At 43.9% G+C, this 25,382-nt stretch overlaps 1 protein-coding gene across 2 annotated transcripts; it reads right to left on the bottom strand.

Moving 5' to 3' along the window:
- Positions 1-972: 972 nt before the first annotated feature.
- Positions 973-24,122, bottom strand: top3a (DNA topoisomerase III alpha). Of its 2 annotated transcripts, none has more exons than XM_070542846.1 (20): positions 24,040-24,122; positions 23,605-23,926; positions 20,641-20,700; positions 20,476-20,549; positions 20,321-20,396; positions 20,032-20,140; positions 19,757-19,900; positions 19,067-19,237; positions 18,886-18,986; positions 14,058-14,132; positions 13,847-13,929; positions 11,371-11,581; positions 11,082-11,267; positions 10,836-10,965; positions 9,936-10,049; positions 9,689-9,854; positions 9,085-9,231; positions 8,834-8,956; positions 2,613-3,337; positions 973-1,268 (listed from the first exon to the last, which is right to left on the bottom strand). In XM_070542846.1, the coding sequence occupies exons 2-20, from the start codon at positions 23,833-23,835 to the stop codon at positions 1,117-1,119; spliced, it is 3,078 nt and encodes a 1,025-aa protein (XP_070398947.1). In that variant the 5' UTR covers positions 23,836-23,926; positions 24,040-24,122; the 3' UTR covers positions 973-1,116. The 2 variants fall into 2 exon arrangements, with proteins under 2 accessions (XP_070398947.1, XP_015800866.3); XM_015945380.3 differs by having other exon boundaries at positions 24,019-24,099.
- Positions 24,123-25,382: the final 1,260 nt, after the last annotated feature.

Below are 25,382 nucleotides of genomic sequence, written 5' to 3'. Positions count from 1 at the left end.
TAATTGAAAATAGAGTTCTTTGATTTGATAAAAGAAGAGTCTTCATCTTCTGTCTTCATTGCTGGAAAGTAAACAGTTTAGAAGCGATTGCATGACCTTGAGGCTGTTTCATGCACTCTGGCGCTGTGTCAAAGGGAACTGTGGAAAAGGTTGAATAACCTTGGAGGAATAGCTCACCTTTGGTCGTTAGCCAACAGTGATTTTATTCTGAAGAAGCTGGACTCGAGCCAGGCAGCGGCGACAGCTGGGTTCTTTCCTGAGTGAAGTTTCAAGACTCAGCAGGAAGCCAAAAGCCCCGGTGACGCAAAATGAAACCAAACATAGCAAAAGTATTTCTGTGAAGACGTTGTTAACCATGAAGGAAATGACAAGTTTTTATTAGTTTTCATTTGTTCCAACATTAAAACCTGTGAAAATAAGTGAAGAGCCGAAACAAAAAGATGGCAAATATTCAACTTTTATGTTTTAAGACAAAAAAGGAACATTTTTAAATTTGCCTTCATATTAACAATAATAATAATAATACCCGTCTGCTTTATGGTGGAAATAATCAAGTTTAAAACTAATTACGTGTTGAAAGTCACAACCTGACCTCGTTTAAACACAAGAGGAGCAAATTCCCAACGAACCGCAGAAGTTTTCAGCTTCACTGTGGCGACAAACACCTTCGGGTTTAAAAGGAGTTCATCACCTCGTTGTGTGATGTGTTGCTGCTTCCTGTGCTTCCACATTTCCTTTCTCCTTCAGCAGCAAAACGACCATAAAAAACCTTTCTTTTGGTTCAAGTTATGCAAATGTCTGAAAGTTTTACGTTTGAAACCCAGCAATAAATCAGTGCCTCGTTCTCCAGTTTTTGTAAAACAAAAAAAAAACATCTTTTATAGTTTAGGACTAAACACTTTCCATCCAGAAGCGAGCCGCTCATCTTGAAACGTTACTCAGCAAAAGTGAGGCAGAAAAGTGAAAAGTGAAAGTAGAACTGCTCTTGGCGCTCCTCCTGTTGTCACACAGCAGCCAAAAGTAAAACGTTATCTTTGGAGCTTTTGGTTTTCGTTTACAGGAAGCGTAGGTGGTTGAAGGAGAACTCCTCCTGTCAGGTCGAGTGTCGGACAGGTGTCACCGCTGAGGACAGGTGGCCCGGGTGTGTCCTGGGACGTGGCAGATGCTGCAGGAGCGAGGCTTCTTCACAGCGGGGGGTCCGTCTCCCCTCGGCTTCCTCCCCTTCTTCTCTCCAACTCCAGAGGTATTAAATCCACCATCAAACCCTCCTGAAACAAAAGCAGAGGTCAGGTCAGGTCAGCAGGGTATCCGCCGGTCCTTACAAAGTCTTAAATTTGCTTTTCCAAATTTAAGGCCTTAAAAATCCTTAAAAATGACAAATAATCCTTAAATACGGTTTCCAAAGGTCTTAAATTACCAAAGACCCAATAAACAAGATATTTTACTTCTATAAAATTTTTGTGAATTTCTAGTTAGTGTTCAGCATTTTTTGTGTATGATGTTGGCGTAAGCGGAACCGTACACATTCAGTTGGTTGTGAAAGGGGGCTGTTTTTAGATGAGCACATTAGCTGGTTAAGCTAGTGGGAGCTTGCATCATGGGGAAGTGCAAGTTTAATGGTAACTGGGTGGCTAATCCCACGTTTGCGACATGGTTGGCACCGGTTCCAGGCAATCGCTGGAAATTAAAGCTTAAATTAAATTAAAAAAAAAAAACTGCTTAAATTTCATCAAAGTGGCCTTAAAAAAGGTCTTAAAAAGTCTTAAATTTGGCTCCCTTAAACCTGCAGATACCCTGGGTCAGGAAGATGATCAGCCCGAGTCATGCTTATGGAGTCTGTCTCATTTGAATAAAGTTGGTGAGGTTTGTATCCGTTAGGAGCTTCAGTCATGCATCTTCCTCTCCCTTCCTGTCTTATTAGGGATGCACCGATGTGGATACCAGCATCAGGTCTCGATGGTTGGGTACCGATTTAAGATGTTTCACAGTGCAGACTCGTCTCACCGATACGAGACGCCAAAAACAACAACATGCAATCATCAGGTTTCCCTGGAAAAGGGAGAAAACTCCAAATTTAGCTGCTAACGAGTACTTATGATGTAACATCGTGCAACTTAAACTCAAGGTGTGTTCAGGAATAATGGCACGGTGAAAGACTGTCGTCATCATTTCTGAAAGGAAAACACGAGGGTGCTCATTGAGACGAGAAGCTGACCGCTGAACTGGGATCAGATTGGTGTGTTTAACTAAAGGAGGACCAGCTTCTGCTTCAGAAAGATTATTTTATCTTAGGAGCATCCTGACCAGCCTGTCCTAAATAAGGTTTTTATGGTGATAGTTCAGCTTGGTCTTTATTTTTTACAGTTTTATTTAAGAATCGTCCACATTTTTTATTTTATTTTGTCACAATCTGATTGACTGGACACGATTCCCAGGGATCCAGGACGGACAGGAAAGCTGAATCTTCTGTTTGCTTTAGGAAAACTCGCAGAACATCTTTATGAACAATAAAAGAATTCCAGCCGTCTTCCCAGGACTATTGTGTCTGGTGTGTGTGTGTGTGTGTGTGTGTGTGTGTGTGTGTGTGTGTGTGTGAGAGAGAGAGAGCATGCCTGTTGGGAGAACGTTTTCATCGGCCCACTGGAAGAAGCCACACTGCTGCTCTCGTGGTTTCCCACAGGTGTGGAACATGCGTCCCTTGTTCGGCCCGTCCTTCTGCACCGTACGCGTCACCGCCATCTCGTTACAGTTGCACATCGTTTGTCCCACGCGTCCTGCTGAGCCCCCCTCCTGCCCTCTGCCTCCTCTGCATGTGTTTCCAAACCCCAGAGGGGGCCTCTGAGACTGGGGATTCCCCTGTGCCGACTGTAAAGGCCCCCGACTCGTCTGCGGCCCCTGCTGACCGGGCTGATCGGCCCACAGGAAGAAGTTGCAGTTGCCAGAGTTGCACTTGTAGAATTGGCGACCTTGATTGGGCCCCTCTTTGCCTACCGTAAGGAGGACTGCTTCCTGACTACAGTTGCACACGATTGCATCACTACTAGGGTCCATGATCGCACTGCGGCCACCTGGTGGAGGTCTTGGTTGTGGAGTCCAGGAGGGGACGGGAGGAAAGGAGGGTTGAGGATTGGAAGTTCTAGGTTGCTCTGGTCTAGGAGGTCTAGGAGGCCTTGGGGGTGGAGGGTCATTTCCTCCTCCTTCACCTCCTCCTCCTCCAGTTCTGAGATATCTGAGATCCAGAACCTCTCTAAGAGTCTCGTCACAACCACCGATACAGCCGACAAACTCCAGAGGCATCATGGGAGGCAGGCTGCCTCTGCGGAACTTAAACTTTAACCTGTCAGAAGACAAAGTCCAAACCCACAGTTAGACAGAACTGAACCAGCAGATGGATCAGAGACAAGTGACACATACATGAAATTAAGACAGATTCTGTATAATCTCAGTTCATCTAGACCAGCAGAAGCCATTGATACAACAAGCGCCCTTTCTTGGGTGACTCTGACGAGCTGTTTTACTTTTCCTAACAGCATCAAAAAGAGATCAAAACCGGTAAACGTTTATCTGCCCTTTCACAATAAGAGCCCCAGACAACTAAAATACTCTCATTCAAAGGTGCATGAAGTATGACTGACATCCGGTGGTCAAATGTGGGTACTGCAGTTCGTGTATCAAAACAAAAGAGACCGGTCCGGGCAACTGTTGCCAGTTATGGACCAGCGCCAGATGATTCTAGATGGCGAGAGAAGACGGGTCATACACAGTAAGCTGATAAGAAGATAAATACATTTCACTGTATTATCGAATTGTTGTTAACTGAAAAGAGTAGCTTGAGTTAGCCCAACGTTAGCCTTCAGCCTTCTTCACCTGATATTAGAGTGAAACAAAAAGATGCCGTGACTTCTTACGGGTACAAGAAATTACTGACTTACAAAACGCTGCTGGGTTCTGCCGACTGGCGTTGAATTACAATTGTTGGCGCAGACTTGGCAACCCAGCATGCTCACAAAGTGTAAACAAAAACTACATCCCTCTTTTGCCTTTTTGGATGAGTAAAACTAACATCCCCCAGTCTGTTTTAATGTGGCCTTCCTTCCAACACGATTGAGACATTAGATTGTTTTGTGATTATTTAGCTGTAGAATTTCTACTTTTGCATTTATTTTCCCCGTGTCCTGTCTGGCTGAGAAGCAAACAGAATTAATATCTGAATGCTGGCAACAAGCCTTACAGATTTATTCTCAGGTGGAGCGTCAAGGCGTCTGCTTTTAATGTCACGCCTGATACTTAAAACCGACCAGACACGGAGACAGAGGTGAAAGAGAAAGGAAGAGATGGGGGTGGGGTGGGGCGGTGGGGGTGTTCCCACAAACATACACAATCGATGTTGAACAAGAGTCTGCTTCTAGACCTGCAGAAAAGGGACACACAGCAGGAGCAAGCTATCACTGCATCAACCTGATGATGAAATATACAATCAACATTGTTTAACTGAACAATCACATGATAATAAATCACAGTGCATTTAGTGGCAACCACAGCCTTAAGACATGTGTTGAACGTGCCCAAGTCCATACTTATGAGAGCACCATGTGAGCACCTGTGTGTGTACACTCGCTTGTTTATGTAAGGTTTCTCAATTGGAGCGTCCAATAGAGAGTGTGAGGGACCACAGATCTGCCCCCAAAGATGCGTAGGAGATGGAGGGAGCTCCAAGTCCCAAAGATCCAGGAGCTGCCCCACAGCACAGGGACCCCAAGGAGACTGCGACCAGAAAAGCCCCTGCCCCCCTCGAGAGGCACAGAGGATTGCCCCGGGGGCCACAACCAGCAGCCGGCAGAGTCCCAGGAGATATCAGCGGCACGCCCACAGGTCCGCCGAGCCCGGAACCCAGCGACCCGGGACCCAGGGGCGACCACCCCCGCCGGGGACCCAGCAGAGCCCAGGGACCCAGATCCCACCAGGCAGCCACCGGGATTGATCAGGCAGATGCCAAAAATCTCAATTCCCCTGACCCGGGAGCCACGAACACTCACGCAGACCAAGGCACCGCACTCCACACCAAGTGTGGCAGGGGGAGGGGAGATGAAGATGTATAGCATCAAAAGAAGTCCCAGGAGAGGGGAGGAGTCAAAGACCCCACCTGACATATACAGTCATACACAAACACAGTCACACACTCCCTCCCTCATGCTCTCACATACACATACAACCAAAGACTTACAAAAATGCACACCGGACACCCACTCATGCTCCCCATACACACCCTATTCACTCTGGTCCCAGTACAGCTGCACAAATGGTACAACCATCACCGGTTCCCAGAGTTAGCCCCTTTCTACTGGGGTGATGATGAGCAGGCACCCCATTCAAAGCCGAGCAAATCAACCCACCACCCCAGACCCCAACCAGACGGCCAGTTCTCCCTCCTAGCCTCCAGCCCCAGGAAGCCAAGCGACAACAGCGGTGTGCTAAGACCCCTAGACTCCCTCCACCTGCTCCAATATGGTGTTAGTGCATGTTGATTAGGTGTATTCCATGGCTGTGGTGAGCGTGCAGTGCAGGCATCGTCTGGCCTACGCCAGCTGATGCCACCACACCACCCCACTTGCACCCACAGCCCTCTGTCTCTAAGTGCAGATTAAAATTGGAAGTGGGCACCGGCTCTCGGGTTGAAGCTGAAAGATCCCCTTGCCAAATACCGTTGAATGTGTTCACTCTCAAGGCCCTAAGTGTGTGTTTGTGTGGAATGTCGTTGGTGGAAGTGTTTAAGGTGCAAATAAAATTGGAGGGCAGGCTGCCACAGGAATGCGGAAATGGGGTCCATACCCGCACCCCCTGACTTGTCCGCACCCCCTGACTTGTCCACCCCCAAAGTCCTATGTGCATGATTGTGTGATGATGTGAGGGAGCAGGAGGAGAAAAATGTGTGGGGATGGGGAGGAATGGCTGGTTGGCCTAAGCCCTCCAGGGAGCCAGCTCCCTCACTGGCCCCAATGGGCACCTCTGTAACCAAAATGCCACTCAGGGCATGGAGACCCCAGCCGATCCTGCCAGGGCCCAAAGCAGCAGCACAGAGCCTCACAGAGTCCGAGGGCACCAGCCCCACCCCAGCAGAATATCTACTCCCATCCCTGCATTTGCACAACTTCAAGAATATATAAGACATAGGACATCCAGGTAAGGTTGGGTCCTCCCCCTCCCGGACATCCCCCTCTCCTGTGATGGGACAGCAGAGGAGCCAAGGTCTACCTGAGGCCCCTGAGCCCGGGCCAGGCACTGCCGCATGTTCCCGCCTTCTTCCCGGCAGCAGGACCTGACCCCCAAGGCCCCGCCCAGGTCCCCACATGGGGCCGGCCACCCCGGTCCTAACACCTGGTCCTGTAAAACCACAATGATCCTAATGCATTATGATTAAGACACGGTTGTTCATTTGCAGCTGAACTCCTTGTTAATTTTTTTAAAGTAAAAACTGTGACTGGTTTTTAAAATGATCATCATTATTACAGAAATCCTAGTTATAACAAAAGATTTTAACAACTGTAAAACCAGAGGCCCAAGTGGCAAAAGTGTGATGGTTTTGCTCAGTTTTAACACATTTCTGAATAAAATAATAATAATACATATAAAATATAATTATAATATAATATATAATTTAATTATATAATAACAAGAATGTTAAACAGTGACAAAAATGTTCTACAGCTTCTTCCTGACTACATTAAGTCGATGGTAGTGCTTAATGTCCTTTCAAGAAAGCATTACTGACAACCCCATCATTTAAACCTACAACGCCACGTTGCCATGGCAACTTGGGAGGCGAACGAAGAATCCAACAGTTTACTCAGCCGTGCATCTGCTGCTGAAGTTATCCAACAAACACAGTTGGAATATGATTTATAAAAAAAAAAAGAGCGAGCGAGCGAGCGAGATTGTTTTAGAAATAAAAACAGAAGCTCAACTTTAAGCTGTGTAGCAGATTGGTTGCCACGGTAACCGAAGCTGATGTGGAGCACTTTGGCTCACTGTTAGCGAGCGTGCCCTATATTTGGACTGAGCTGAGGCTAGAGCTCAGGGGGCTAACGCCTACTTGTGTAAATAAGAATTTGGACACATTTCTTGCACCAGCAAGGCCACGGCCAGCCTCAGAAGCCCTCCATGTTTGTTTGTGTTTGCACACATGACAACAACAACAACAATAAAAACAAGCTGATCTACAGAAACAACGAAAGACTTGTTTGACACAGCTGAACGCCTCAAGTCTTACAGAACAGGAAACGGCGTTGAAGAAATTTTTAGTAAATCCAAAATGTCCTTTTTATTTTGAAATAATTGTGATGAATTAATAAAGGATTAACAGAAGAAGTATCTGAAACATACAGAGAAGCGGGTAAAAAGTATCGACATATAAATATTGGACAATGGGTTTCCACAGGCTCCAATAACAAGTTTTTGAAGAAAAATTGGAGGTGGCCACCATTTTGACCGTGTCACAGGTTCCGTCAAGCCCAGACAATTCCACAAAAGGGAAGAGAGGTGGAGCTGAGGGTGGGGCTGTAAGGCTGGGATCAACTGACACCCAGTCGAACTAGCTACAAGCTAACCTGAAGCTAACCCAAAGCTAATACGGAGGTGGGAGTTAAGCTAATGGAGGTAGCAACCTAGCTACAACCGGAGTTAACTGTGCACAACACCAGAGCTTCTGAGTCAGAGATATGCCGGGCTGACAGCTGGGTAAAACCAGGTGGAACACAGAGGTCTCCCGAGACCTCCACAAGCCGGCAGCCACGCAGCAGACAAGTGCCGCTGCGGTCAGAGATGCGCAGAGCTGCCGCTGAAGGGAGGGGACCATACCGATAGTGGGAACCCAGCTCCACCAACATGTTATATTTCAACCCATTTTCTAAAGTGCAGCATTATGTTAAATGCACTGGGTTTTACCCTATTACATTTAAATTTCATGGTTAAACAGTACATGTTAAAATCTAAGCTCAGCTCGGCAGTGACCTAAAATACATAAATATAATTTTACTTACCGAAAAAAATGAAGTGGAGACTCCATGAATGCTCTATTAGTGCAATTAATGCCACAGCAAGTCATTTTGTCCAACAATTGCACAAATAATATCCAAAAAGAACGCACAAACGGCTCAACTATTGGTCTAAGTTGAGAGACTGAAAATGACGGAACAGTTTTAAAGCCAGACCGAGGCTCTACTGAGGCCTTTCCACGGAGCTAGCTCTGTGGTCACGTTGGTCTGATGCTCATTAATTATACAGAATTTTAGGCTTTTAATACACTTAAACAGAAGAGTGAGAAAACAATTCACCCCCCTCAGAGTTGTCATGAGTGTAAACTAGATCATTTAAACCAAAAACATGTTTTGGAACCAGGCTGTAAACATGTTTATTTCTGCTGTGAAATTGGTATTTTTAACATGGGAGTCAATGAGGATTTGCTCGCTTCTGACACCAGCCCCTAGTGGATGAGGGTGGAACTGCAATTTATTTCACTTCCGCGTTTGCTTCAATTTTTCACCCGCATTGTGGGGGCTTGGTAAAAAGGCAGGAGGGAGGAGTGTACTGAACACATAACGAGTTATTTTGTAAACAGAGACAGAGAGAAAACCGTCAGTAAACTTCCCCTCAAATGTTTATGTGATGAACAAATATCCCCTGAAACTCCTTCATTATTTTCCCTCCTGTTCATTTAAATGTCCTTAGGAACTACAAACTTTCCAGATTTCTAAAAACAAACACGTAGCTTAAACTAAACAGATTGTACAAAGCTTCATTAGGGCGGTTTTAAACAAGCATGTGAGCCGATACTCACATGTGAACGGGGCTCGGCTGACATGTTGGACAAACGCTTTCATCCCAGTTGACCTCGAGCACCATGTCAGGGAACCAAACCGCTGTCCTACAGGATGGGTACCCCACACAGGACAGGTACCTGCTGCAGGTGATGGGTAGAAACAGGAAATTCAGCCATTCATAAATAATTTGTAAATACGAGTCCAACAGTTTTGGCGTTTTAGAAGAAGCAGTGTTTGTTTTGCTGTGCTAGCTGTTAGCGCATCTCACCTGTTTCCCTCCCTCTTCTTTTTCAGCACCATGTCTCGACCACAGCTAGGACACTTCCTCACCGGCAGCGGGATCTCCATGTCCTGCTGCTCTGCTTCGCTGATCTCCTGAGCTGCACCCAGGTAGGGAACCAGGGCTTCATCTAACCTGAGGAAGCAACAGAGAAGAGACCCACAAAGGCACACTTAGGCAAGAGGATGCCAACTCGGCCTGATTAAGGCCGACATCGTCAGTTAAGTCCTCACGGGACACAAAAATATGGCTACTTTTATTAAACAAATTACAAAAATTTTAAAGCTGAAATGAAATAATTTTTTTTTTATAATCACACCTTCAAACATTTTTGTTGCCTGTTATTCAGATTAACCAGACTGTTTATTAAATATGAGCAATTATAAATAACTAATTCCCTGTAGGGGATTTCCAGACTTTTGATGAAGAGCCAAAATCGTCAAACATGATTTTTTTTTATTTAAAAACTTTTAAAAAGTATTTTATGTAGAATTTTTTTATTTGGTCTCCTCAAAATTGGTCCAAAAGACCACAGATGGCCCCCGGCCCACACTTTGGACATGCCTGCACTGAGGGGTAAAGTGCTACTAACTTTTTAGCCTTCCTGACAGACTCAATGAAGACGGTTTTGTATTTCTGGATGTGCTGCTGAAGTACGCTCCGCTTGTCCTTCCTTCCCTCTGAAACCAGCTTCAGGTCGGCCTCCAGCTCCGATCGCAGGTTTGGCTTGGACATCTCGTAGCCCATGGAGTTATAACCTAAACATGACCACACTCATCAGAGACACATCTTCACCTAACAAAGTCCGTTTCGATGAGGAACAACGAGCGTGAACAGACCTTCCACTAGTCCCATGCCCAGTTCTCCAGGTAGAAACCTCTGGTCTGCTGTCAGTCCCACATACATGCGGCTCTTAATAGTCTCGATGTGCTCTGCGTGTGTAGCATCCGTGCCTGTTAATGCACACGGTTAGCTCAGCGGGTACATATCACACATAAAACCATGAATCCCAAACAAACAGGTTCTATCCTGACGAATGAAACTGATTATAAACATTAAAGACCAAGTTCACTTGTCTTTCCAACACATTTGCAGCGGTCTCTAGTACAGATGAATGCCTCGTGAGTCGATCTATGTGGGATAAAAAGCTCTGGTGCTCCTGTTTCAGGAAGTAGAAGTAAATCATAGGAGAAGGGAGCATAAATCAGCAGGATTTGGAGTCTTACTCGTTGTTACTTCCTAATGTTTGGACGTCTCTTCTCTGATTGGCTAACAGCAACATGACTCTACCACTGACTCTGTTTGCTCTGCAACGTTTTAGTTTTATCTCCTCAGATAACAGAAGCCTGAAGGAGTTCTGCCATGTTGTGAAGCTGCTAATGCTAACAGTTAGCTTCTACTAGCCGAAACACGCTCTGCTCTCTCCTGGACACTAAATCAATAACAGCCTTTCTAATTAACTGTTAAGAAGATCTGTATGGCTTTCCTGACCCTACCGCTTCCCCGTCTATTTTCTATTAGCAGCTAATGCAGGAAATTGGGAGAGAAGACCATTTTCACATTTAGCCTGCATGTGAAACTCAGAGTGACCGATCGTATTTCAAAAAGAATGTATTAGCTTTATTAGCTTGGTTGCCCAACCAGAACCCCCGCCCTACATGGCAAATCCCAAATCAAACACTAACCAGTTTAATGTGCAGCTAACCCTGTACCGACAATGCTTCTATTCTGAAATGTACCAATGCCATGCTTCTCCATCAGCGATATGAGGTCAGATTCAGTGAGCAGCTGTGGTGGACTTGTCTGTCCGTCCACCATCTCAATGGCAGAGGGCTGGAACTGGGAGCCTTGCTCATAAACTGGGATCACCTGCAAAACATTTTGAAATGGAAGAATGGATCACAAACCAGCAGCAGGAGGCAACAGTGAAGAGCTTCAGCAGAGGTTTGTTCAGTTTGTCAGAATGGAGAAACATCCAAGCACACCTTGGTGCTCCACCTGTCGTACGGGTAAACATCCAGATAATTCCTCGCAATGATCATGAGTCCTGACGTGGAGAACTTCTCTTGAGCGATGTCTATGTCCACCACCGTCTCCTGGCCCATAGCATCCTGGGACACGCAGGCCAGGAAGTGTCGAGCGATGAACTCGTACACTCGTGCTTCGTTACCCTGGACAAGAACGGACAAAATATGAGAAGCACTCAAGAGCTCAAATCGATTTAAAATTTGGGAAGAAACCAAACAAATGAAGCAGCAGCACTGGTCAGCCTACCTGCAGTGCGCTGCTGTACTTGGTGGGGTGTATGGGAGGGTGGGCCTGGTCTGACTTTTTGCCCTGCCGTGGGTTGGGACCTCCCGGCTGGGCCAGCACTCTCTGAGCAAATGTCCCCCACTCTTGGCTCTGAGTCTGTAGCTCCACCAGAGGCGTGAGGGCCAGGGTGGCTGGGAAAATATTTGTCTCTGTGCGAGGATAGCTGATAAACCTGAGCAGGACGCATAAAGACACAGACCTAATTATGTCACTGTTCCACTGAGTGGGATGATCTGGGTCAAAGCGGGTCATTGTGGGGTACATGTGTTTGTACTGTAAGGTTATGAAGTACTCATATTCATCCTCTGTGACTTTTTGTTTTTCCTGAATTTGATTATAGTTTAAAATGGTTTTAATGGTATAAAAAAGTAGAATATGGGATTTGTCTTTGTAACTATTTTCATATTTAAACAATGCAACTTTGTTCAAACGCTAAGATCTAAAGTTGAATACATTTAAGGAGACAATTTCTCATATTTCAACTTACCTGGATTTTACTAAGTGTATATGGTAAACACAATAATGTTCTACTAGGGATGAGGTCCTGCCCCAAACGGAGGAGTTTAAGTATCTCAGGGTCTTGTTCACGAGGGAAAGCTGGAGCGCAGTGATCATTGCAGACGCAGCACCGATCCGCCTGTCGAACTCACGCTCCAGCTTTCCCTCACGACCCTGAGATACTTAAACTCCTCCACTTGGGGCAGGACCTCATCCCTGACCCGGAGAAGGCATTCTACTCTTTTCCGAATCAAGACCATGGTCTCAGATTTAGAGGAGCTGATTCTCATCCCAGCTGCTTCACACTCGGCTGCGAACCGCTCCAGCGAGAGCCGGAGATGATTCTGATGAAGCCAACAGGACCACATCATCTGCAAAAAGCAGAGACCTGATCCTCAGGCCACCAAAACAGATGCCCTCCACACCTTGGCTGCTCCTAGAAATCCTGTCCATAAAGGTTATGAACAGAATCGGTGACAAAGGGCAGCCTTGGCGGAGTCCAACTCTCACTGGGAACGAGCCCGACTTACTGCCAGCAATGCGGACCAAGCTCTGACACCGGTCATACAGGGACCTAACAGCCTGTGTCAGAGGGCCTGGTACCCCATACTCCTGGAGTACCCCCCACAGGGCCCCCTGAGGGATGAAGTCAAACACCTTCTCCAAATCCACAAAACACATGTAGATTGTTTGGGTGAACTCCCACGCACCCTCCAGGATCCCCCTAAGGGTATAGAGCTGGTCCAGTGTTCCACGGCCAGGACGAAAACCACATTGCTCCTCCTGAATCTGAGGTTCAACAATCCGACAGACTCTCCTCTCCAGACAGACTCTCCTCTCCAGAACCCCTGAATACTTTATTACCAGGGAGGCTCAGGAGTGTGATCTTCCTTTAGCTGCAACACACCATGCGGTCCCCCTTTTTAAATAGGGGGAGCGCCACCCGGGTCTGCCAGTCTAGTGGAACTGCCCCTGATGTCAACGCGATATTGCAAATCCGCGCCAACCAACACAGCCCTGCGACAGAGCCTTAAAGAGCAAGTCACCCCCCTACCAGATTCTTACTCAACTCTCACTTCCTGTTTGAAAAATGCAACAAATGCTGTTGCCTAGCAGACCGAGAGGGCGGAGCCGCTAACAAACACATACACACACACAGGCTCACAACATTGTGGCATCATATGGTACCAGGCCAGCTAACATTGTAGGGTACCTCTTAGCCAATAGTGATGACAGATTTAAATTCAAATGCAGTGCAGAGTTTTTACCCGACAACGGCACAACACTGACAGTTTTAGGCAGAAAATTTAAATGTAACTAAAATGCACTAAAGTGCAAAACTATTGACTACACGTGTCTGCAGCACGATTAGACACGCATTTATGTAGTTTATCAGAAAAAAATTTGATTTGGGGGTGACTTGCTCTTTAAGGAACTCTGGGAGGATTCCCCCTCCCCCCCGAGACCCTTGCCGCCAAGGAGCTTTGTGACAACCACAGTGAAATAAAATCAGCACTCAAAATAAGAATCAGTGTGTCTCTAATCTCTATATATGTATAATGTTCAGTAGTTTCAGACTTTTACCATTAAATTCTGCTTTGTAGCTCGACCCGCAGCAGCTAAACCTTTTCTCCACACCCTCACAGGTAAAGCAGACGCCTCGTGCAACAGCAGCACCAAGTCATCTTCACACAAATGCTCTGTGAATAGAAACGACTGCTAAACCTATCCATCATATGCCAGATGGTCTTCTCGTGTATAAAAATAGAAACAATACAAGCTGGTAAAGAAAAAGTACATCTGACTGTTTGACTGTGACATGGTGGCTGTGAGCCAGTGAGCTAACTGAAGTGAGTTCAAACGGAAGGACACTTCTTAGACACTTGGACTGAGAAAATCCTTGGCAGAGCACAGGTCTGTGATTAAAGGATGCACCAACCCCTGGGTGTAGAGCTTCTCTGCTATCTTCATGGTTTCTTTAGCGTTTATTCGGAGCTTCCTGGATGCAAGTTTCTCCAGTTCCTGTAAGTCAACAGGACAATTTAAAAATGATGTTAATTTTCTGAAAAAGAAAAAACTTTTTTAATTCAAAACAGACGCATTTTTTAACGCTGAGGAGTGGATGATGTGTTTGGTTTTTATCTTCTCACCACAGTGTCCAAAGGCAGCGGTCTCCACTTGCTCTTGGGTTTGGACGTTACTGAGGTGACTGTTGCTATGGGATCCTGAAGACGAATAAAATTATATCATCTTTTCACACACAGCTTTACTCGTCCAGGTCATCAACAGTTTTCAGCATTTAAAACATCGGTGTGTGTGTGTGTGTGTGTGTGTCCCCCCAGTTAAAAACATCTAAAGTTTTCAGGTGAGAACACAAAAACCCAACGAGAGAGCTCAGCGGAGCCAGGCTCTTTCTTCCGGCTCTTGGAGAGTACAGACGCTTTTTTCCTCCTCTCCTCCCTGTCTTATCCCGAGGCTCTTTGTCTGTCTTTGGGTGTACGGCACTTCTGCATTTTTTGTGGAAACTGGAAATTATTAAAAATGGACCTGGTCAGTTGGTCTCTCAACGCGATTGACAAGATTTTTTCAACGATGAGAACGGGAGAAGGGCGTCCCGGTCGCCCCTCTGGGACAGAGCCAGCTGGGCATATCATGGACTCCTGGAAACAGTGGAACCTGATCTGCCTCTCTCAGCTGTCTGTAGAGGATTCTGAAGACGTCTGGATATTCGTGGTGTTGGTGTCGGGATTCCTGCTGTTTGGCCTGAGCAGTTACCTGGCTTACCGGAAAACTTATAAACTGTCAAGGAATATTGGCTCAATCCCGGAGCTCAGGGATGGATTACATCGCGCTGTGAACGCACAAACTCATATAATTGTCGAGATGAGTCGTAAGCTTGGAACTTTGGCTGAGATTCAGGCTCTGGCACAGAAGGTTGATTCGATCAAGGAGCGAGTTGATGGGACAGCACGGATTGGGATAGATTAATTGTGCCATTATTGGATCGAGAGGGGTTGGAGACCAACAGAACTTTACGACAGAGAGGAAATTATCTCTGTCTGGCCCCAAAACAAGTTCTTATCTGAATCTGGTGTCCTTGAGCCTGTGAGGCTGAAGTGATTACTCCCCCTCAGAAGAAATGTGGAATGGTGCTGTCGCCATGGCAACTCTGTCTCTCTATCCCAGCCTGGGTGGAACTGCGACCGGTGAAGGCCGTGGAACCGTTTCCAGGAGTCACTGTACTTTCTAAACCCACTTCCCTCCCCTGTCCAAATGGAGGTGACGAGCGCTGCTTATCACGGCTGCACGCACTGATGTGAGGAGAGTCCCCAACCCTACCTCTCCACCTAGTGGACACTTATGTTGTGTAATGTCTGAAGTCTGTTGCATTTCTGTCTGAGGTGTTTTTTGCATAGCAAAGCTGCCCTCCCTGTGGAGGGTAACTCTGAAGTGCCATTTGTTTCCTCCACCTGACTCAATCCTCATATAAACCCTCTGATCTCTATTAAGGTAGCGCGACTCGGGTTGCCAATGACCACAGTCACCAATTCTTGTCATGTGTCTATGCCTATGTATGTATGTCTGATCTCAGAATTGTGTGTACTGAAACTCTAATTTCCCTCTGGGATTAATAAAGTATCTTAGAATTTGAATTGAATTGAATTGCAGAGTAAAAATATTTTTTATTTGAATTTCAAAGAACTTTTAACATTTTTTCTGCTATTTCCATTACAAATCAAAGTGTGTCAAATTCTAGACTCCAGATTCCAGATTAATAACGGGACCTCAGCATATCAGACCTATCATACCAGACCTGGGATTTAACCTGAGTTTGCATGCTGATACTTGCAGCTCGCTCTGTGGGAAACGGAGAGAGAGGTGATAATTGCAGGGCTCGTCAGCCCCTTCAGCGAGCGCTTTTTTATGACAGCAACAGATTCAGACGACACTTATGTCTCGTCACTAGAAATCACACAGAAGTTAAAGCTCTGTTCTAAATCTGCATCAGCAAACAGAAGATAAAAACCGCATCAACATCACAGAGCCCCTAAGAACCAACAACAGAAGAGTCTGCAGTTTAAATCCTGCAGGATATCCACCCGGACACGGAATGGGCCATGTGTGTTAAGGACGCAACATCAGCTGATGAAATAAAAATGATCATCCTACAGAGGTCTTAACTGAAAGTCACCAGAAAACAGACACAGTAAAAATGACGCAGCGGTAACTCTAAACGGTTCTCAGCAGCGTGTATGTTTGTATGCCTGATGAGCTGCTGATGATGATGATGTCCTGGCGTTTCTCCCCCAGATCCCGACCACGGACGATGGAAGCTAGTTAGTGGTATCGACCCATCGACTCCTCTGGCCCCAGGAGGAACCCAGGACTCACTAAAAGGTCTAACTTGGTTCAATAGTTTCTCATCAGAAATGGGATTTTTGATTCATGCCTACATCTCATCTCTGTGACAGTCATGCACTTTATTACACACGTCCATCCAAACCTCCTCAGACCGGTAGCAAACTGTCCAAACGCTACGACCAGTCTCCACACTAAATCCTCAAATGTTGTGTTTTTCTGATAAAGCTGCACTGGCTGCTGGTTTAGCATCATGCCCATTTAAAAATCCTGGTTCTGACTTGCAGATCCCTGCGTGGACGGTCAACTCAGTGGGCTTTTGCATCCTTACGCCCCCTTAAGGTCCCTGAGGTCCTCTGACCAAGGCCTGCTTATGTTCACTCATACAAGCATGAAGAATAAAAGAGAAAGAGCCTTTTCTTCTGTGGCTCCAAGACTCTGGAGCTCTCTTACTCTGGCACGGACATCAGTCGCTTCTTTTAAAAGTCAGCTCAAGGCTTAAAAAGATGCTGCTAATGTTTGACTGTGATGGATTTTCATGAATCTTGTGAAACGTTTTGTGAATTTAAAGGAAAACTAAGCAGTTTTGGCTTGCTTTTAGCACCCCCTAGTGTCTGATTAGTAAAAACAAAACAAAAAAAAAACGTATCTTGTCACTGTGTGTTCGTCTTTTTAACACCTTAATCTAACAGCTGGAATGTCTCCCCAGCCTTTATTAGTTTCTACAGGAGCGATTCGTCACTAAATCAAACTAATCAGCTGTGTTCATGATCTAAAACATGCAGGAAATGTGCTGGAAGCAGACTGCAGCACCAGCCAACAGACCGGACCTGCACTCTGAAGTTGCAAGTGCGGTATTCTGGCCCCAGAGGGCGGTGGGGGTCTGAGTAACATTGCATTAACCCTGTAAAGGGTCGTACATACAGGGAGTGCAGAATTATTAGGCAAGTTGTAGTTTTGAGGAATAATTTTATTATTGAACAACAACCATGTTCTTGGTGAACCCAAACAACTCATTCATATCAAAGCTGAATGTTTTTGGAAGTAGTTTTTAGTTTTAGCTATTTTAGGGGGATAGCTGTGTGTGCAGGTGACTATTACTGTGCATAATTATTAGGCAACTTAACAAAAAGCAAATATATACCCATTTTAATTATTTATTTTTACCAGTGAAACCAAGAAAACATCTCCACATTCACAAATATACATTTCTGACATTCAAAAACAATACAAAAACAAATAGGGACCAGTATAGCCAACTTTCTTTGCAGGGACACTCAAAAGCCTGCCATCCATGGATTCTGTCAGTGTTTTGATCTGTTCACCATCAACATTGTGTGCTGCAGCAACCACAGCCTCCCAGACACTGTTCAGAGAGGTGTACTGTCTTCCCTCCTTGTAAATCTCACATTTGATGATGGACCACAGGTTCTCAATGGGGTTCGGATCAGGTGAACAAGGAGGCCATGTCATTAGTTTCTCTTCTTTTATACCCTTTCTTGCCAGCCACGCTGTGGAGTACTTGGACGTGTGTGATGGAGCGTTGTCCTGCATGAAAATCATGTTTTTCTTGAAGGATGCAGACTTCTTCCTGTACCACTGCTTGAAGAAGGTGTCTTCCAGAAACTGGCAGTAGGACTGGGAGTTGAGCTTGACTCCATCCTCAACCCGAAAAGGCCCCACAAGATCATCTTTGATGATACCAGCCCAAACCAGTACTCCACCTCCACCTTGCTGGCGTCTGAGTCGGACTGGAGCTCTCTGCCCTTTACCAATCCAGCCACGGGCCCATCCATCTGGCCCATCAAGACTCACTCTAATTTCATCAGTCCATAAAACCTTAGAAAAATCAGTCTTGAGATGTTTCTTGGCCCAGTCTTGACGTTTCAGCTTGTGTGTCTTGTTCAGTGGTGGTCGTCTTTCAGCCTTTCTTACCTTGGCCATGTCTCTGAGTATTGCACACCTTGTGCCTTTGGGCACTCCAGTGATGTTGCAGCTCTGAAATACGGCCAAACTGGTGGCAAGTGGCATCTTGGCAGCTGCACGCTTGACTTTTCTCAGTTCATGGGCAGTTATTTTGCACCTTGGTTTGTCCACACACTTCTTGCGACCCTGTTGACTATTTTGAATGAAACGCTTGATTGTTCGATGATCACGCTTCAGAAGCTTTGCAGTTTTAAGACTGCTGCATCCCTCTGCGAGATATCTCACTATTTTAGACCTTTCTGAGCCAGTCAAGTCCTTCTTTTGACCCATTTTGCCAAAGGAAAGGAAGCTGCCTAATAATTATGCACACCTGATATAGGGTGTTGATGTCATTAGACCACACCCCTTCTCATTACAGAGATGCACATCACCTAATATGCTTAACTGGTAGTAGGCTTTCGAGCCTATACAGCTTGGAGTAAGACAACATACATGAAGAGGATGATGTGGACAAAATACTCATTTGTCTAATAATTCTGCACTCCCTGTACTGATTCAAGGTTGCATATTATGCCTTTAACGTTGAACGGTGCTACGTGGATCAAATGTTACCGAGTGTTCAACCTAGACTAGATTTACATTTAAAAGGTCAGAGTTGACAGCTTCCATCCCACTTTTAGAGCAGACTCCTACCTCCATGCAGATCTGGTAGAGCACCAAGCAGGCCGTGTGATTGAAGAGACGGTTCCTCTTCCAGTTGAACTCCACACAGTCTTCGTCTACCTCATGCAGCACTGAAACAAAACAACCTTTCGAATCTGAAGCTGTAAATCGTCAGCTGATGTTTGAGTTTGAGTCTGAATTTATTTTTAACCTTTGATTTTGTAAAAGGTTTCAGGAATGAAGGCTTGAATGGCTTTGAAGCGCTCCACCACAAAACCCAGAGTGGGAAACTGACAGCTGCCGTACGAGATCAGCTGATTAGCCAGGGACTCTGGGAAGATCTTCTGCAGGCGAAGCGTCTGGAAACGCGTGAAGGAGGCTCCTGCGGAAGAAAAAAAGCACAGGCAATAAAAATACACTGAAAATCTATGTGGCACATTATCAGCAAAACACAGAACGTAAGGATAATTCTTAAATATGATTTATTCTCTAATTAGGGATGCAACAATACCACTTTTTTCCAAACCGATACGATACCGATACTTGGATCTGAGTACTCGTCGATACCGATTACCAGTACCGATACTTCTACCACACAAAAACATGCAATGATTTGGAATACAGATTTTATTTTCTTCTCCGCTTTCAACAGGAAAAGACTGATGTAGATAAAAAGTAAAATATATGAATAGAAATCATCACAAATCTAAAATATTAGGTGAACAGAAATGACAAGTTACAGTGAAGCCATTTTAAAGCAACTGCATAGGTATCGGTTAACTTTTACCGATACCGATACTGGTATTGGTGCCGGTGCCGATACCAGTATCGTATCGGTGCATCCCTATCTCTAATATGGAATGATTGTGTAAAATGTTTACTGGGACAACCGCTACTTTACCAATCCGTAGGTCCAGCTCCTGGCGGACATCAACGGCATCACTCACGTTAGAATCGGGCTCTGTTAAGGTCTCACAAGCTCTCTGAATGGAGTTGGGAGTGATCTCAGAAAACTTTGCCCGAAAGACTTGCAAATTAGGTTTCACTGAAATACAAAAACTGTGTGTCAGTGCCATTATTATTATTATTAATATTATTATTATTGTTACACATAAATCCTCTGATGTGATGGGCTTGAACATTTAAAACCCTCCTAAGTGATAAGCATAGACATACCTGCTTTGCAAACATCAATAATTTCAAAGCCAATGTTTTCTCCCTCCCTGTCACAATCAGTCCAGATGATCAAGACCTGACACTGCCTCACTTCCTTCTCTAGAGTCCGCTGCAATAAAAACAAGTACAGAAAACTTTTGAAATGAGAAAAAAAGGCCCTTTTTATTAATTAAATAACATAACAAAGGTGTCAAAACACTGGGGAACGTGTTGTTTTCCAAAGGAAAGTGAAAGTTGTTGTTCAACAAACCAATCATTTTTTATTAAATGAATGTGTTTTACTGCACACCTTTATCTGAATCATGTTATCTGGACAATACTTCTCCACCTCTGCGTCAAACAGCAGGAAAGGATTGCAGCTGTGCCTTTTAATGGACAAAGATAAAAAAGCAACAGTTACACACCCTGACGGTGCAAAATAAAGACGCATCTGTCTAAACGTACCATTTCTGGAACGGTGCTTTAAACTCCAAACCAAGTAGATGACCCGACACTGATGTCATGGTTACCGTCACGTTCTGGTTCAACACAGAGACAAAAATGGACGATGTAAAAAATGGGAAGAACAAAAGCATTATGTCGGATTTGATCATTTCAGTGTTTTCCTACCTGACCGAAGAGATGATGCTCAAACTCGTATATTTTATTAAATTTTGACATTCCTTCCCTCTAAAAGAGAAAAAAAAAACAGAAAAGAACACGATGAGCCCTGCAGCAGAATAACATTTAACCTTACTGTAGCTGAAAGTGTTGAAAGTGGTGAAAGTACGGCCCGTGGGCCTGGACTTAGCACAGCCTACAAATGCATCTCAACAAAAGTAGAATTTAGACAATTTTAAAAAAGGTTAAGTAAAAAAAATACAAAGTATATTATAACTTATTTACCACATTTTTGCTTTTATTTAAATGTCATTTTAAAGCACCACTACCGTTCACCACCTTTTAAAAAAAGCAGATTTGTGAGAACCGTCAACAGAACCTGGAGAGATTCAGTCCAAATCCTGTTCTTGTGGCTTTAGATGGACGATTCGTTTTCAAAACCAAGAAAACTGACAAAAATCAACCCGACGCATCATTGATTTGACATTTTAATGCTTCAGCCCTACAAGAATTGTATTTTTTTTCTCATAAAAATCGTAATATTCTTTTCATTTAAATAGTGCATTTTTACCTCATCATTTAAGGGGACTTTACAGACTTTTGAATTTTTATGCTCGCAATTGCCCCCTCAGGCCAAAAGCGTAACGGCAGCTTCAATAGTAGGCTCGTGCACGAGGCGCGCATGCTGTACGTGCACACTCCTTAACAAAAATAACAGCTGAGACAGTCCCTTGTGTGTGTGTGTGTGTGTGTGTGTGTGTGTGTGTGTGTGTGTGTGTGTGTGTGTGTGTGTGTGTGTGTGTGTGTCGGAGGACAGGAGAACGTGCAGCTAATTAATTAAATAATTTGGTTCTGTACCTTTCTCTTCAGCACAGCCGACAAAGGTTTAAGATGGGTCAGTCCTCCTGCATGCTCAGATCATTCCCTTCCCTTGCTTGAAAAATTGTTCCAAAATGAAAGTTGAACCCACATCTTTTATCTGTGAATTCAATGCCGTTCAGCGAGTCTCAAATAAAAATTTGGGCATCTTACTGTAAAAAATATACCATTAATGTAAAAAATAAACTCTAAATAAACTATGTTCACATCGAGAATCGAACCCAGGTCTTCTGCTAGGGAGTCAGACATCTTACAGGGTTAGCTACACACCAGTAACATTTACCGTATCTGTAACATTTATATCCTTGATGACAGCTGAAACAACGTCAAACCAAAGAACGGTTCGGAGCGAAAATGGCTGTTTTGTTGCTAATTTGCACGTAATATCTAGAAGAAAGTTCTACAGAAAGTAGCTAAGGCTCCTCAGAAATGTAGCTAGGTTTGTCACTAGGCGTTAGGAACAGCTAAAGCTACGGATAGCAAATGCTACGAGCGATGCCTGAGCGTGAACGCGCATGAAGCAGCCTGCTCGACCCGAGCATCTCTCTTTTTCTGTGATTTTACAGAAAAACAGGCAACACAGTAAAAATGCCAGGGCTCATTCTACAGGACCAGGGCATTGCAGGAGAATGTATGAAGAAGACATTTATTATTTCTATACATGATTTGGCTGTCGAACTTCCATAATGCCCCTTTAACAGAAAAATTTTGAAAAATGTCAAAATGCAAATTTTACCAAAACTGTTTTTAATATCCTAATTTTGTGACTCACAACCATTGGTGGAAGAAGTACTTTTTAAACTCAAGTAAAAGTACTTAAACTTGTAGGTAAAAGTAAAGATGTAATATAATTACTTGGGGCAGGTGTAACTCAGGAGGTACTCAGTAATCAGAGAGTTGTGGGATCGATCTCGGGCAGAGAGCTTTGTTGTGTCCTTGGGCAAAACACTTAACCCACCTTTCCTGCTGGTGGTGGTTGGAGGGACCGGTGGCGTCAGTGATCTGAAGCCTCTCCTCCCCCAGGGCAGCTGTGGCTACATTGTAGCTCATCACCACCAGGGAGTGAATATGTGTGAGAATGGATGAATGATACACTGTAGTAGGGATGTAAGAAAATATCGATATGGCAATATGTCGTGATACATTGTATCACCAAAATTTCACCAATACACATCCCTACACTGTAATGTAAAGCGCTTTGGAGTCCTCTGACTCTGAAAGGTGCTATATTAGTGCGGGTCATTTATCGTAATCATTATTTCAGTAGAAGTGGAAATATCCAAGAAATGTTTAACTGAAGTAAAAGTTTCAAAGTATACATTTCCAAATTTAATGAAAACGAAAAATGGTAAAAGTATTCAGCTAACATTTAAAAATGCGTTGTGGGTGTAGAAGTGTGCTGTTGGATCGGGGGAGGAGGCGAAACACAAATACTATTACCTTTGGAACTGTAGTCTGGCTCGGGTAGGAGAGTGCGCTACCGGTCTCCGTCAGACCAGGTATGGGGTGGGGGTTAGACAAAAGCCAATTACTTTTTAGAAAATGTAGTGGAGTAAAAAGTAAAAAGGAGGCCTCAAGAAAAATACTCAAGTGAAGTACGGATCCATCAAATTATACTTCAGAAAACCTGAAGATTTTGACCCATGTCACAAAGGTTTTGGACTCCATGGCTTCAGAATGTATTAGATTGTAAGAATGGCAGGAATTCTTGCCAGGAACGACAAGAACATGTCACTTTTACTACTTTTACTGTGGTTCAGATGATGTCAGTAATGGCAACTGCACTCTAACTTTACAGCTTTATTTGTAGATAATGTGTGTCTGTTTTCAGTTATTCATAGATCTGAATGTCTTATCAGTGGAAGGATGCTGAGGTTGGACCTGCCAGGCAGGAGAGCTAGAGGAAGACCAGAGCGGAATGTATGGAGGACATGAAGCTAACTGATGCAAAAGTAGATGATAGGGGATGTCTGGGTTGACTGAAATACAGTAATTATTCAGAAATAAAACCCTTTACATCAGATCAGGGGGTAGTAGGGTAAGCCTTGAAGTAAACAGAGGCATGAGGTGTGTTTCAGTGCAAACAGGACTAACCCTTCTGGCTCTGCCGTTTGACATGATCTCGGAGATCCCTTTGGCTGCATCGTTCTTCTCGGCCACACAGAGGACCCGCTTGATTTGAGTCCGGTTCCGGATCATGTCTGCCCCCTGCGGCGTGTCTGAGCACCGGCGGATCCCTGTCCCCCAGAAAAACCTTTTCTGGAGTTTTATCCACGGTAGTCCCGAACTAACCGAGAATCTCCCAAGAAGGTGCAGTATCAGCATGCTGCGCAGCTCTCCCCAGAAGCAGCCTCTCCTTCCGGCAACTGCCCCGCTGTTAGCATGTTAGCTGACGGAGATCACGAAAGCCATGCCACTAGAAAAGTTTTCAACAGAACATAAAAGTTGTCACCCGTTAGATAACTTCCAGACAGATGATAAAACAGGAATTAAAACGGAAATTAACACCTTTCTGATTATAAAACATACAAGTAATATCTCCACAGAAGGGGTGCTGTTAGCTTTGTTTACAAATTCCGCGCCCGTGTGTCACGGCTGCCGTAATGAAGTTTGTACAACTGTCGTAAAATCCTCCTAGACGTAAAAAAACCCGTTACAATAATAATAATAATAATAATGAAACGTATTTACACATTTCTTGTGGGCACATAGAACGCATGTTGTGTTAAAATAACTGTTTCTAGTATACATGTTGATAAAAGCCATGAAATAGTCTACACCTTAAATCAGAAATTTAAGTTTAAACTTTTTAGCTAAGATATTTTAGCCAAATGTTTTGCATAGAGTTTAATGTGTTCTTTCGTGTGGTCTATGTTTTATTGAGCTTTTAAATTCAATTTTATTATTTACTATTGTTTATTTATTTAAATCTGTGCATCCATTTATGAGGATCTTTGATTTCAATCCCCCCTTGGGAGTATCTATCTATCTATCTATCTATCTATCTATCTATCTATCTATCTATCTATCTATCTATCTATCTATCTATCTATCTATCTATCTATCTATCTATCTATCTATCTATCATCTATCTATCTATCTATCTATCTATCATCTATCTATCTATCTATCTATGATCTATCTATCTATCTATCTATCTATCTATCTATCTATCTATCTATCTATCTATCTATCTATCTATCTATCATCTATCTATCTATCTATCTATCTATCTATCTATCTATCTATCTATCTATCTATCTATCTATCTATCTATCTATCTATCCCTAATTATACAAAGGGAAGAAACTAGGCACAACAAACGAGAAGTTTTATTTATGAATTTATTTATTTTTAAACGATTTTTTATTTGCAGTTAGAACGTTACAATAAATAATACCAAAAAGAACATACATATAACAACAAACAGTATCAGGGGTTCCTAACACAAACAGCCAGCTCAGATATGATTTACACAAGCCAAAAAGAGGAGCATATATCCACTGTTTTGACTGCTTTTGCGTTGTGGGGAAGTTGAATGGATAATAGATACTGTTTCGTTTCACAGAGAAATTGCTGAAAACAAGGTTTTGCATTAGACAATTTTGTCTTATGATTATGAAATTTAGCCAACAATACTAATAAGTTGGTTATATACAACTGGTCTGATTTATTCATCGGGTAGTTATAGAAACCAAATATCAAAAATTCCAAAGAAAGCGAAAAGTCTTCAATAAGATATGTTATTATAAAAATATTAAAATCTTGCCAAAACTTACTAGAGAACGGACAAGACCAGAAAATGTGTAGAACATCTTCGACTTGGAGGTTACAAAATGAACAGCTTATATCCTTTTTGTATCTTTTCAGAA

This window comes from Nothobranchius furzeri, chromosome 12, assembly GCF_043380555.1.
Source record: "Nothobranchius furzeri strain GRZ-AD chromosome 12, NfurGRZ-RIMD1, whole genome shotgun sequence".
NCBI classification, from domain to species: Eukaryota; Metazoa; Chordata; class Actinopteri; order Cyprinodontiformes; family Nothobranchiidae; genus Nothobranchius; species Nothobranchius furzeri.
This window is presented reverse-complemented; position numbering and strand designations above follow the sequence as displayed.

What these genes read in the sequence shown, in the direction of transcription:
- top3a (XM_070542846.1), bottom strand. Translation starts at nt 23,835, where the DNA reads ATGCTGATACTGCACCTTCTTGGGAGATTCTCGGTTAGTTCGGGACTA. An exon ending in TATTGATGTTTGCAAAGCAG is followed by an intron (nt 19,901 to 20,031) that starts GTATGTCTATGC and finishes TTTGTATTTCAG; the next exon opens with TGAAACCTAATTTGCAAGTC. An exon ending in GGAGCTGGACCTACGGATTG is followed by an intron (nt 19,238 to 19,756) that starts GTAAAGTAGCGG and finishes TTTCTTCCGCAG; the next exon opens with GAGCCTCCTTCACGCGTTTC.